Source organism: Erinaceus europaeus, chromosome 7 (assembly GCF_950295315.1).
Source record: "Erinaceus europaeus chromosome 7, mEriEur2.1, whole genome shotgun sequence".
Lineage (NCBI taxonomy): Eukaryota > Metazoa > Chordata > Mammalia > Eulipotyphla > Erinaceidae > Erinaceus > Erinaceus europaeus.
The window spans coordinates 71,298,865-71,313,448 of NC_080168.1; the positions used below are offsets into that span (position 1 = coordinate 71,298,865).

A 14,584-nucleotide genomic window follows, 5' to 3' on the forward strand; every position below is an offset into this window, starting at 1 on the left:
GGAGCCAGGGGCTCGAACCGGGATCCTTACAATGAGCAGTATGTTTAAAAAGCTACAGCGGGGGAGGGGGGGGGAGGTAGCACAGCAGCTTAAGTGCACATGGCGCACTCTCTCTGTCCTATCCAACAACGATAACAGCAATAATAACAATAAACAACAAGGACAACAAAAGGGGAAAAAATAGCCTCCAGGAGCAGTGGATTCACAGTGCAGGCATTCAGCCCCAGCAATAACCCTGGAGGCAAAAAAAAAAAAAAAAAAGCTACAGCAGGCAGTTATGCAAATGGAGGTAGAATCTGCCATGTTTCAGTCAAGGAATTTTTTTTTTAATTTTCAAGGATTTGGCACTAATTAATCTTTTTTTTTTTTAATCAAAGTATTTATTTTGGTAGACCGAGAGAAATTGAGAGGAAAAGGGGAGATCAGAGAGAGAAAGAGAGGCACCTACAACACTGCTTCACCACTCATGAAGCTTCCCTACTACAGGGAGGGTGGGGGCAGGGGCTTGAACCCTGGTCCTGGCACACTGTAATGTGTGCACTTCACCAGGTGTACCATAATGTGGCCCTTGGCACTAAGTCTATGAATAACCTATTAATAGTTTAGCAAGTTAAATTTTTATAGAGACTTCAATATAGAATAGTTCCCCCTTTTTTCCAAGATATTCTATTTTCCCATTTTAAAGATCAAGATAGAGCAGTTGTAATTTAACTTTGAAAAGTGAAATTGTAGTACTTTATATAGTAAATGTTGGACATAGTTTTATTTTTCAGAGTACATATGATTGCCATAGACTCAAATTCTTATAGCTTACTAAGTGTTATTCTATGAACATGGTGTGACATACCTCTTTTTATCCTGTCACTCTTAACCAGGAGGTTCCATGCTGTTATTTCTTTTGTTTTCCTTTTATTATAGACCAAGAATTTGGTGATTCAGAGAGATTAAAGATTTTATATTATCAGATGCCTAGTGGGATTGACCACAAGTGGTGTTACTCCAAAGTCTATACCAGATTCACTGTCCCTAGCCTTAAAAATGAATTAAATCCTGTTACTTTTTTAAAACTTAGTAGACATGTGTTATAAGTAATACATCTCATGTTTTATGATTTCTGCCTGTAGGGCAAACTTAGTCATTCAGTGTGAAAACTGGTGGAACTTAGCCAAGCAATTTGCCAGTCGCAGCCCACCTCTGAATTTCTTGTCAAGTCCTGTGCAGAGGACCCTGATGAAAGCTCTGGTCTTAGGAGGTTTTGCACATATGGACACAGAAACCAAACAGCAGTACTGGACAGAGGTAACTGTTCTCCATGGTCCCATTGCACCCACTTGTGTAAATCTGTAGTTGCTGTATCTCTATGTTACAGAAACATAGGCATTTCAGTTGGTTTCCTGCTAAGCAATAGGTTAAAGTTAATTGTTGTCATTGACTTTCCTAAATTTTTTTCTGTTTGTGATAAAGACAGAAATATAAAGAGGAGGGAAAATCAAGAAAGAGAGAAAGAGAGAGACCTGCAGCAATGCTTCACCATTTGTGAAGTTTCCATTCTGCACGTGGGGAGCAAGGGGAGTGGGGACCTAGGTTGTTGCATATGGCAGTATGTGTGCTCTACTGAGTGTCCCACTGCCTGACCCCAGAAGTTTATTTTTGAATAGCATTTTTGTGTTGAGAGAGAGAGACCTCAGCACACTTTGCTGTCTATATTGTTCCTTTATTTAAACAAACAACAACCAAAAAGCTTTCCATTTATGTGGTCCGGGGGGTTAAACACACATTCAGTGCATACACTGTACCACTAAGCCACCTCTAGACCTTCAAATATTGACTTAGAGCTTGTCCACATCTGCTCACAAGATGATATTGAATGTTACTGAGTGACCAGCTGAGTAGGCATTTCCTTCTGACTCTGTGAGAGCCTAAGTTAGTATAATATTCATTCATTAAGATTCAGTGATGTGGGAGTCGGGTGGTAGGGCAGCGGGTTAAGCACAGGTGGGTGCAAAGCACAAGGACCAGCGTAAGCAACCCGGTTTGAGCCCCCGGCTCCCCACCTGCAGGGGAGTCACTTCACAGGCTGTGAAGCCGGTCTGCAGGTGTCTATCTTTCTCTTCCCCTCTCTGTCTTCCCCTCCTCTCTCCATTTCTCTCTGTCCTGTCCAACAGTGACAACATCAGTAACAACAACAATAATAAGTACAACAATAACACAAGGGCAACAAAAGGAAATATTTTTTTTAAAAAGATTCAGTGATGTATCTCTGTTTGAAAGAGAAAGAGACAAATAACCACTGTCTTATTGGGTTGTTGGAAAAGTCATGACACATTTTTGCATAGAAATACATGGGAAAGGGGAGTTCCCCACTGGGTTGGTTAAGTGCACATAGTATGAAGTGTAAGGACCCATACAAGGATCCCAGTTGAAGGCCCTGGCTCCCCACCTGTAGGGGAGTTGTTTCACAAGCGATGAACCAGGTCTGCAGATATCTCTCTCTCTCTTTCTCTCTCTCCCTCTCTCCCCCTCACCTCTCAATTTCTGTCTGTCCTATCCAAAAATTCAGGGGGGAAAAATGGCCTCAGGAGCACTGAATTCGTAGTGCAGGCACCAAGTCCCAGTGATCACCGTGGAGGCAAAAAAAAAAAAAAAAAGAATGAATGAATGAATGAAATACATGGAAAAGTATGTCATAGGTCAATAGTTTTCCAGGGCTACTCTAACAAAAATACCATTCTTAATGGTTATACAACAGGAACTAATCTTGGGCTGGAGAGACAGTGTGATAATTATAGAAAAAAAAAGTCTTCATGCCTGAGGCTACAAGTTCCTAAATTCAATCTCCAACATCGGCCTCAGCTGAGCAGTGCTCTGTGTGGGATTTCTGTAGACTAGAAATCCCAGATAAGGCATTGGCTCCTTCAGTAGACTTGTTTCAGGCTCTTCCCCAACTTCTGTTGGTTAGGTGGTAATCATTGGCCTTCCTTGGCTTGTAGAATCAACACCCTGACCTGTTTTCCTCTTCATATGACATTCTCCAGTGTTTATACCTGTGTCCAGTTCTATAATACTGTATTGGGACCCACATGAAAGACTTCATCCTAGTGTTACTGATGACATCTTAAATAGCCCTATATTTTCAGATAGGTCCATTTTTATCCTGAGGGACTTTGGGGTTAGGCTTCAGCATTATCCACTTAGCAGGGCAGCATAATATAGCTCCTAATGACCAGCATGGATATACTGCCTAGCCTGTGAATAGGGGCACTCAAGAGTAGCCTGATGAGGGTGGCCAGCCCCTAGTCCTGTGACCATAGAACCCTAAGGAGGGTGGCCAGCCCCTAGTCCTGTGACCATAGAACCCTAAGGAAAACCTGGCCAGCTGTGTATTTCTAGTATAAATAATTACATTATCATGTGTACATCTTTAACTGAAGCTAAGGCACTATCTTCAAAAATAAACATTCACCCTTACACCCAAGGAAATTCTTTTTTTTTTTTAATTATCTTTATTTATTTATTGGATAGACACAGCCAGAAACTGAGAGGGAAGGGAGTGATAGAGAGAGAGAGACAGACACCTGCAGCACTACTTCACCACTTGCGAAGCTTTCTGCCTGCAGGTGGGGAGCGGGGACTCGAACCTGGGTCCTTGTGCACTGTAACGTGTGCTCAACCAATTGTGCCACCATCCAGCCCCGGAAATTCTTAGCTAAAGTAACATTCTATGCTACAAGGAAAGCATAAGATTAGAACTTTGTATTGAGTTTAACCCTTTATACCAAGTTTTGCAGAACTAGTCTGCAGAGCAATTCTGGATTGCTCTCTAAAGTTTTATTAGGTGGGATCGGGCGGTAGCGCAGCGGGTTAAGCACAGGTGGCGCTAAGCGCAAGGACTGGTGTAATGATCCCAATTCAAGCTTCACAGGTGGTGAAGCAGGTCTGCAGATGTCTATCTTTCCCCGTCTCTGGTCTCTGTCTTCCCTTCCTCTCTCCATTTCTCTCTGTCCTATCCAACAACAACAACATCAATAACAATAAATAAATAAATAAAAAATAAAGTTTTATTAGTTGTAGTCTTGCTCGTTCACTTTTCATCTGTAATTGCTCTGACACTGTAGTATAGCCATGACTGCATAGCTGTGGAGACATGGTATAGTCTGCACACTCTGGGCCTTTTATAGAGAAGCTTGTGGCAACTGTAATTTTTGTTGTATTTGGGAGCAGATAATGACCACTTGAAAGGAGATCTGGAACCAATGGGAAGTTGTATAGTAAGTAAAACATTGGATTCTCAAGCATGAATCCTGTTATCACATATAGTAGAACAATGCTTTGGTCTTTAATAAATATTTTTTAAAAAGAAAAGAGATCAAGGTGGGGGAAGATAGCATAATGATTATACAAACTCATGCCTGAGGCTCTGAGGTCCCAAGTTCAATCCCCCCGCACCACCATAAGCCAGAGCTGAGTAATGCTCTGGTAAAACAAATAAACAAAAACACAGAAAAAAAAAAAGAAAAGAGATCTGGGGGCTGGGTGGTGGCACACCTGGTTGAGTGCACATGTTACAGTGTGCAAGAAGCCAGGTTCTCATCCCTGGTCCCCACCTGCAGGGGTAAATCTTCACGAGTGGTGAAGCAGTGCTGCAGGTGTCTCTCTTCCTATCACTCCCTTCTCTCTCAATTTCTGACTGTGTCTATCCAATAAATAAATAATGATTAAAAAAATTTTTTTAAGAGATCTGGTTGGATAGTGGCTGAGTTTTGGAATGGCGTGGAAGACACTATCTTCTGTGGTTTGTGTTCTTTGTATCAGAAGCTGCGATGATGGAACTTCATTTTCTGTACTTTTCTATGTCCAACAAATAGAAATGTTTCAGGCAGTGGGCAGTTATCTAAGTTTAAGGAAACACACATTGTGTGGATCAGATGTTCAGAAGACTTCCTTGTTATTTTGTAGGTCCTTCAACCACTTCAGCAACGATTCCTCAGAGTGATAAATCAAGAAAACTTCCAGCAGATGTGTCAGCAGGAGGAAGTCAAGCAGGAAATCACGGCCACACTGGAGGCTCTGTGTGGCATTGCGGAAGCCACCCAGATTGACAATGTAGCCATCCTCTTTAATTTTCTAATGGACTTCCTTACCAATTGCATTGGACTGATGGAAGTTTACAAAAACACCCCAGAGACTGTCAATCTCATAATAGAAGTTTTTGTTGAAGTTGCACATAAACAAATATGCTATCTTGGGGAGGTGAGCCTTTACTAATGTTATATCTTCAAGATTAAAACTCCTTGGTGCTATAGCAAAATAGATGTTTTATTTCAACGTTAATTAGTATTGCCCAAGATAATATTCTTTTTTTTTTTTTCTTCAATTATGGGGACTACAAATCTCAAATCAAAATTCAGTAGGGCCGTGGTCTGGGAGGTAGTGCAATGGATAAAGCATTGGATTCTCAAGCATGAGGTCCCGAGTTCAATCCCCAGCAGCACATGTACCAGAATGTTATCTGGTTCTTTCTCTCTCTCCTCCTATCTTTCTCATTAGTAAATAAATAAAATATTTAAAAAAAAATTCAGTAGGGCCAAATTCTGGTAAATCTTCTATTCCTGACATGCATACTTTCTTTTTCTAAATTTTTTTATATTTATTTACTTATTTTCCCTTTTGTTGCCTTTGTTTTATTATTATTATTGTAGTTATTATTGTTATTGTCATTGTTGTTGGATAGGATAGAGAGAAATAGAGAGAGGAGGGGGAGAGAAAGATAGATACCTGAAGACCAGCTTCACTGCCTGTGAAGCAACTCCCCTGCAGGTGGGGAGCCAGGGGCTGGAGCCGGGATCCTTACGCCGGTCCTTGCACTTTGCGCCACGTGCGCTTAACCTGCTGCACTACCACTCGACTCCCTAAGATAATACTCTTTTTTAAAAAAAATAATAATAATTTTCCCTTTTGTTGCCCTTGTTTTTCATTGTTGTTGTAGTTGTTGTTGTTAGATAGGACAGAGAAATGGAGAGAGGAGGGGAAGACAGAGAGGGGGAAATAAAGACACCTACAGATCTGCTTCACCGCCTGTGAAGCGACTCCCCTGCAGGTGGGGAACTGGGGGCTTGAACCGGGATCCTTAAACTTGTGCTTTGCGCCACGTGCACTTAACCCACTGCGCTACCACCTGACTCCCCAAAGATAATACTCTTTTTTTTTTTTTTTAACCAGAGCACTACTCAGCTCTGGCTAATGACGGTGTGGGGGATTGAACCTGGGACTTGAGAGCCTCGGGCATGAAAGTCTCTTTGCATAACCATTATGCTATAATCCCACCCCCAAGATAATATTCTTAACCCTCCAATAGTTTTTTCAAAATATTCTTTTCAGGACACCATAAGAAAGAGCAACAAAGACAAAATAATGGGAACTCCGTGGATTGTGGAACAGTGCTTTGGGTTTTCTCTCATTAAAAAAGATAAATTAGGGAGTCGTGCTGTAGCGCAGCGGGTTAAGCGCAGGTGGCGCAAAGCACAAGGACCGGCATAAGGATCCCGGTTCGAACCCGGCTCCCCACCTGCAGGGGAGTCGCTTCACAGGCGGTGAAGCAGGTCTGCAGGTGTCTATCTTTCTCTCCCCCTCACTGTCTTCCCCTCCTCTCTCCATTTCTCTCTGTCCTATCCAACAACGATGACAATAATAACTACAACAATAAAACAACAAGGGCAACAAAAGGGAATAAATAAATAAAAAAAAAGATAAATTAGCAGGTGGCACAGTGAATAAGGATTCTCAAGCATGAGGTTCTGAGTTTGATCCCCAGCTAATGCATGTGACAACAGTTTAGTGGTTCTCTCTCCCTCTCTATTATTAACAGTGGAGTAAGTTGTTTAAAAAAAAAATTAAAGAAGATAAATAGAAATTGGGCTAAGGAGTTGCCTTAGCAGAAGTGCACGTGCCTTGTATTTATGAGACCTTGAGTTCAGTCCTCAGCACTGCCTTAAAAGAAGACTATTTTCAGAACTCAATTAAGAGGAAGACAAGAATGAATATAAATTATTCCTTGAAAAATCATGTCTACAGCAGCCTCAGACATGAAAGTTGTTTTTTTTTTAAAAAAAAGATTTTATTTATTTATTCATGAGCAATGATAGGAGAGAGAGAGAGAGAGAGGGAACCAGATATCACTCTGGTACATGTGCTGCCAGGGATTGAACTCGGGACCTCATGCTCGAGAGTCCAAAGCCTTATCCACTACACCACCTCCCAGACCACGGACATGATAGTTTTATTTGCATAACCATTATACTATTTCCCCAGCCCAACCGTTTCATTTAAAAGATTCATTTCTTTTATATGAGAGAGAGAAGGAAAGAAGCCAAAGCATTACTCCAGTTACATGTGGCACCAGTGATTGAACAGGGGAGCGCAGCATGCCTATCCTGTGTTCTTCCAGCTTAATTATTTCCCTGACACAACAACACTTTTAATTTTTCAGTTAGTAAATGTTTTACAAGCAAAAGAAAATCATTTCTGTTGTCAAATTGTTATTGTTCCTGATATGTGTTACTGAATAGATAAAAATAATCAGATCTCAAATGCTATTGTTAGCAAACATTTTATTTTACTTACTTATTTTTAAAGATTAATTTATTAATGAGAGTGATAGGAAGAAAGAGAGAAAGAACCAGACATCATTCTTGTTGGTAATGTGCTGCTGGGGATTGAACATGGGACCTCGTGCTTGAGAGTCAAATAAATGCACTATCTCCCATACTGCGAAAACATTTTTAATGTAACTAATCTTTTGTATATGTATTTTCATAATTTGTTAATATAGTTTAAAACAAGTATCAGAGCTAGTATTTGAATTTAATGTAAATTTATTGCATCATAGTTTTTTCAAGTATTGTTTTCCTACTAGTTTTTATACAATATTACAATATATATGTGCTTTCTTACAGTCCAGAGCTATGAATTTATATGAAGCCTGCCTTACTTTGTTGCAAGTATATTCAAAGAATAATTTAGGGCGGCAAAGAATAGACGTTACAGCAGAGGAAGAACAGTACCAAGACCTGCTTCTCATTATGGAACTTCTTACTAACCTTCTGTCAAAAGAATTCATAGACTTTAGTGATACAGGTAAGGTGTAGTTTGATGACTTTTCAGCTTTGTTCCTGCTTTTATTTAAAGCAAAAGCAAAAGAATGTTTTCTTTAGGTAAAATTCCATTGCGTCTACAATGAGTCTACAAAATACTTGACAGTTGATCACTTTGGTTTAAGTGAGAGTAGAACCAGCAGTCCTTTCTTTCCTCTTATAAGGATGATATGATGATGATGATGATGATGACGATGAAAGCTTTTGTTTACTAGGTTCTTACTAATTACCATATTACAGTGGGAAGAAGTAGGTACTTTTTGGTCTACGTGATGAGGCAGAGGAGCAGAGAGCATATGACTTTACTCACAGTACATGACAGGACAAGGATTAATGTCCCAGCATCTGACCCGAGAGGCCGGTCTCTTAATCACTGTGCTTTCTGCATTGATCACACCCCCCTGACATATTCCAGAAAAACTGTTACTTCAGGGGCTGTATCATGGCAGTTCTTTCTTTCTTTTTTTTTTTTTTAATTTTTAAATTTTTTTTGTTTTATTTTTTATTTTCCCTTTTGTTGCCCTTGTTGTTGTCTCTTTATTGTTGTTGTTATTGATGTCATCTGTTGAATAGGCTAGGACAGAGAGAAATGGAGAGAGATGGGGAAGACAGAGGGGGAGAGAAAGGCAGACACCTGCAGACCTGCTTCACTGCCTGTGAAGGAACTCCCCTGCAGGTGGGGAGCTGGGGGCTCGAACCGGGATCATTATGACAGTCCTTGTGCTTTGCCCCACATGCACTTAACCCGCTGCGCTACCGCCGACTCCCAATTTTTAAAATTTTTATTCTATTGATTATTTATTATTGACAAAGAAATCAAGAGGAAAAGGGTAGATAGAAACACTTGCAGTACTGCTTCAGCATTTGGCAAAGCTTTCCCTTGTAGATGGGGGCTGGGAGCTCCAACCCAGGTCCTTTTGCATTGTAGCATGTGCGTTTAACCAGGTGTACTATCACCTGGCCCCACAACAGTTCTTGTTGGGATAGGAAACACTGAACAGTTCAGCCCTCACACTTGGATGACCAGACCCAGTGGCTCACAGACTACGTGGCCTCCCTCTTACTCTGCTACCATGTACATAAGAATGCAATCTCAGGTGGCTCTGTGGCGCAATGGATGATAGCACATTGGACTTCTAGTGACAAGAATGCAATCTCTTCCAAAGTGTTTTAGAGACCAACTGTAAAGGCCCTTTGCCTCCCACTGTGCATAGCAAACAGCAGCTAAATGAGAGCTGCTTTATAAAATAAGCAAGAACTTCGTCAATAACTGTAGTTACCTTTCACTTACCTCTTAACCCTCTGCCAGCCTTGACCAGTGATCAGAATGAACTGCTTTTCATGGAGTTCATGATCTTGATCAGTGTTTATGGCAGTTCTCCCCTATGTATTTAGATCTTTGGGTTCTCACATATGTATGTTCCTTGAGAGAGACCAGAGCACTGCTCAGCTCTGGCTTATGGTGATACTGGGGATTGAACCTGAGACCTCAGCCTCAGGTATGAAATTCTTTTTGCATAACATTATGCTGTCTCCCCGGTACTTTAAGGTAACATTTCAATTTCTGTAATTCTTCCCTCTTTTAGTTTAGATAAATCCCACTAACCTAAGAGAGAAAATTTCTATGAAAATTATACATAAATATATGTATAATATATTCCTATTATTTACAGCAGAGTAGATGTTACTTTGCAATATGTTGATTAAGGAATAATTTTACTTTCTTTGTAGAACAGTAACCACTACAAACTATGTGAATAAAGTTCTAAAATAAATTTAGGTCCTAAGTAGTAAAGTAAAAGAGGATTTCAGAGGAAGACTCACCAGACATCTTTGCTATCACTAGTGGGTTTGCCTAGCCTTTGGGGCTCGAATCTCTTCATTTCCTTTTTAAAAATAATTTGGGGGGCTGGGCGGTAATACAGTGGGTTAAGCGCATGTGTTGCAAAATGCAAGGACTGGTGTAAGGATCCCAGTTCGAGCCACTTGCTCCCCACCTGCAGGGGGTCACTTCGCAAGTGGTGAAGCAGGTCTGCACGTATCTTTCTCACCTCCTCTGTCTTCCCCTCCTTTCTCGAATTCTCACTGTCCGATCCAACAACAACAACAACAGCTATTACAACAATAACAACTACAACAAGGAAAACAAAATGGGAAAAATGGCCTCCGGGAGTAGTGAATTCATAGTGTAGGCACCGAACCCCAGCAATAGTCCTGGAGGCAAAAAAAGCAATTAAAAAAATTTTTTTAAGTTTAAAAAATATAATTTAAAAATTGTATTTGTTTGTTTTAGATAGAGGTAGGGAAATTGGGCGGTGAGGAAGAAAGGGGAGACAGACAGCTATAGCACAGCTTTACTACTTGTAATGCTTCACCCCTGCAAATAGGTCCTGGGGACTTGACCCTGGATTCTTGCACATGATAATGTATGTACTCTCCCAGGTGTGACACCGCCCAACCCCAAGTCTGTTTTCATAAAAGTAGATTTATCTCCAGCTTTGTAGATTTGTCCATATTACAGTCATAAGGTTGCACCATTTATATTTTTACAGATGAAGTGTTTCGTGGCCACGAGCCTGGACAAGCCGCAAGCAGATCTGTGTCAGCAGCTGACGTTGTCTTGTATGGAGTCAACCTGATCCTTCCCTTAATGTCACAGGATCTGCTGAAGGTAACGGCGGGGCACAGAATGTGGGTGTTTAGACTGCTCATGCGCAGAGTGTAAGCGTGTTCTCAAAGAATGTTCTCCTGATGGAACCCCAGGGATGTGAGTGCCTCCTCCTTGGTGAAGGACATATATAAGCAGAATGTAGGCACACTCAGGCCCGTGTGTAGCTCACTTCATTTATTAGCCTCATCAGTCTTCTACTCCTAGGGACAAATGTCCTAGGTCCTGAGGGGCTGAGCAAAGAATGACATTTTTCAAGCTGCTCCTTCCAGAATTGATAAGAAACCAAGACTAAGGGGGATTGGGCGGTAGCGCAGCCAGTTAAGCACACATGGTGCAAAGTGCAAGAACCAGCATAAGGATCCTGGTTCGAGCCCCAGGCTCCCCACCTGCAGGGGTGTCACTTTACAAGCGGTGAAGCAGGTGTCTTATCTTTCTCTCCCCCTCTCTGTCTTTCCCTCCTCTCTCCATTTCTCTGTCCTATGAAACAGCAATAATAATAACAACCACAACAACGATAAAACAACAAAAAAAGGCAACAAAAGGGAAAAAATAGCCTCCAGGAGCTGTGGATTCATGGTGCAGGCACTAAGCCCAGCAATAATCCTGGAGGCAAAAGATAATAATAAACCAAGACTGAAAAAGCTTCCACTTGTACATTCTGTGATGCACTTTGCTTTCACCAGTCCATGTTGAGAGTGTGATGATTGACAGCTGCCTTGTGTTTCTCCCCAAAGTCCTATAGGGGGTTGGATCATAGGGGGCGGGCAGGAAGAGGCTAGACATAAAGGCATACAGAGGAAATAGCAGGGATGTGTGTAGAGAGAGCACCAAGTGTTGGGATGTGGAAGGCTGGCATAAAGGTGCTATGAGATTCCTGGCAGAATTTAGTCCGAGTGTATCTCTCTCGAAGAAGGGTCTCCCTTGGAAAGGCTTTGGTAATCCATACACATGCACTCTACCAGGTGTAACCCTGTCCTTATATGAGAATTCCTTCCACTTTGTATTATTCTAATTTTAGTCACTAAAAGATTCACTTTATTGTTGCTTATTTTTATACTTAATTAGCTCTTTGTGTTCTCTATCTTGCATGTCTAAAATCATTCATATATAATAGTATTGATTATTGCTTTTGTTGTATACGTTGAATGGTTAAGCATCTAAATAGTTAATATTTCTTCTTTTCAGTTTCCAACACTTTGTAATCAGTACTACAAATTAATCACGTTTATTTGTGAGATTTTCCCTGAAAAGATACCACAGCTCCCCGAAGACCTTTTTAAAAGTCTGATGTATTCACTAGAACTAGGAATGACTTCATATCCTTTAAGTGAACTTCATTATGACATGGAAGAAAAGATTTGAAAACTGATGGGATTTTTTTAAAGGGTGTGTCCCCACACTTTGCTGACTCAGTTCTTAAAAAAAAGTGATCACCTCTCTGTCTACCCTAATGCTCTCTCTGTGAGTCTGCCTCCTCTCTCCTTTCCTAGATCCCAGGCACATTTGTCCCCTCACCCCAAAGTCCTGCTGGTATTAAATGCCACGGCTAGGACTGCCATATGTATTGCTGAGTCTTTGGTGTTAGTTGCCTAATAGAGAATACTGACTTGTTCTTATCAGTCATGTGCATCATAATCACAATAGCCTGGAGTTCTCCAGTCCCTTACAGCTCATGTCAGGAACACCAGAGATCTTTTCTCACCTAACTCAGTAAAGGCAGACTCTGCTAAAGTACTCACTCACCTGTGTTCGTTTCTGAAAATAGTCATCTATTTGATGCTGGCCATAATCTCACTTTTGTAAGTTGAGTCCCTCTGTCCCAGTTTGTTCTTTGACCTTTGTGATCAGGATGAGCTCGGAGGTTTGTCAGCTGTGCTTAGAAGCTCTGACACCGCTGGCTGAACAATGTGCAAAGGCGCAGGAAACCGATTCCCCCCTTTTTCTAGCAACTCGGCACTTTCTTAAGGTAAGATGTTTGGGAGCCTATTGTGAACTCATCTGCTTTGGTCAGTACAACCAACACACATAATTAATTCTTCACTCACGTGAGGAAATGCTTGTGTTCTTCCACAGGGGAGAAAGAAATCCTAGACACATTCTTCTTCAGGGTTTTTTATTTTGTTTTGTTTTTGTTAGTTTTTAAAATTAATGGGGGTGAGGGAAGATGGGGAGAGCCAGTGCATCACTCTGGCATGTGTGGTGCTGGGGACTGAACTCAGGATCTCATGTTTTTAGGTCAGGCACTGTACCTGCTGTACTGATTCACTTTTATTTCATATGCCATAGCAAATAACATCTATACATTATCCTTGGGTTTAGGTGGGTTTTGTTGTTATTTTGTGGAGTTGGTGTCTCCTGAATGCATAATTTCACTGCTTCTGAGCTGTTTTGTTCATTCAGATAGAGAAGTAAAGAGAAGAGACTCCACAGCACTGGAGCTTCCCCCAGCTCCACAGCATCTCCCATTTGGTGCTGGGACTCCATCCTGGACTTAGTGCCTAATCTCTATAGTTTTGAGACTGACTAATAACAAAGAATGGGCTACCATCCTCTCTTTTTCACAGTGGGGAAGGGCTGGGGGAGGATTATGTGATGATCATGTGCTTTTACTCAGAGGTCTCTTTGTGTCCTTTCAGCTGGTTTTTGATATGCTGGTTTTGCAAAAGCACAACACAGAGATGACCACAGCCGCTGGGGAGGCTTTCTACACTTTGGTGTGCTTGCATCAGGTACTGAACACATGCCCTTGTCCACCCAGTAGGCAGCATCCAGGCACATGAGCTTCTAGTGCTCCCAGTGCCCAGTGTCTCTGCAGCTCAGGGCTTCAGTTCCACTGCAGCGAGGCCAGGGTTCAGAGCTTTAGCTTTCGTTCTGTCTCCTATGTCAAGTCACCTGTATGTTAGTATACTTTGTTTTTCAGCCAGGAACAGAGGTACATGATGGAGACATGGCTTCTGTCTTTAAGGAAACCAGAGTTCCTTTCTCCCCTCTTCCATTCCTCCCTTCTTGGTGAATAGATTACAAGAGAGTTCTTGGAATGTGCATATATACCATTTCTCTTCTCACTGTGATAGGTGTCTGTAAAACACTCTCACCTCCAACATGGCCTTTTCCCACCAGTTATACAGTATCCTCTTAACCCCATCCCATCTTCTCCTTCCCCTGAGTCCTTCACTTTGAGGGAGGCAGGATGCTGAACAAGCCCAAGGATCTGGAGGATTCAGCCCTCGGAAAACAGGAAACACAGTTATACATTATCACATTATGCAAAGTTATACATTATGAAAAGTGTGTGAGAGTGTGTGTGTGTAAGAGAGAATGAGAATCTGCTGTCTTCAGAACGTGTACGAATAGTGAACTTTGAATGCACAAATGAGCCATCACAATAGAGTTTATAGCCACCTATTCTAAAATTCGACTCAAGCCTGGATTCTCACTGAAAGGCAGTGTGATACTAAGTCTCCACATAAGAACTTTGATCTGAGGGGCCAGGTGGTAGTGCATTTAAGTGGTTTAAGCCCCCACCCCCCACCCGCTAGGGGGATGCTTCATGAGTTTGCAGGTGTCTATCTTTCTCCCTCTCCCCTCTCAATTTTTTTTCATCCTATCCAATAATAAATGGGGAAAGTGGCCACCAGGAGTGATGGATACATAGTGCTGGCACCAAGCCCCAGTGATAACTCTGGAGGGGGAAAAAAGCCAAAAAAGACTTTCATCTGTAAAGTAGGAATATAAACCGCACATACTTCACAGGATTGTTATA

The 14,584-nt window shown here is 41.5% G+C and overlaps 1 protein-coding gene across 1 annotated transcript in view; it reads left to right on the top strand.

Moving 5' to 3' along the window:
* XPO4 (exportin 4) overlaps positions 1–14,584 on the top strand; it is a 116,857-nt gene that overhangs the window by 97,033 nt on the left and 5,240 nt on the right. Inside the window, exons 16-22 of the mRNA XM_007529469.3 lie at positions 1,125–1,299; positions 4,957–5,250; positions 7,953–8,133; positions 10,703–10,821; positions 12,007–12,137; positions 12,670–12,787; positions 13,458–13,550. Coding sequence (XP_007529531.2) covers positions 1,125–1,299; positions 4,957–5,250; positions 7,953–8,133; positions 10,703–10,821; positions 12,007–12,137; positions 12,670–12,787; positions 13,458–13,550 — 1,111 coding nt within the window. The remainder of the gene's footprint in view (positions 1–1,124; positions 1,300–4,956; positions 5,251–7,952; positions 8,134–10,702; positions 10,822–12,006; positions 12,138–12,669; positions 12,788–13,457; positions 13,551–14,584) is intronic.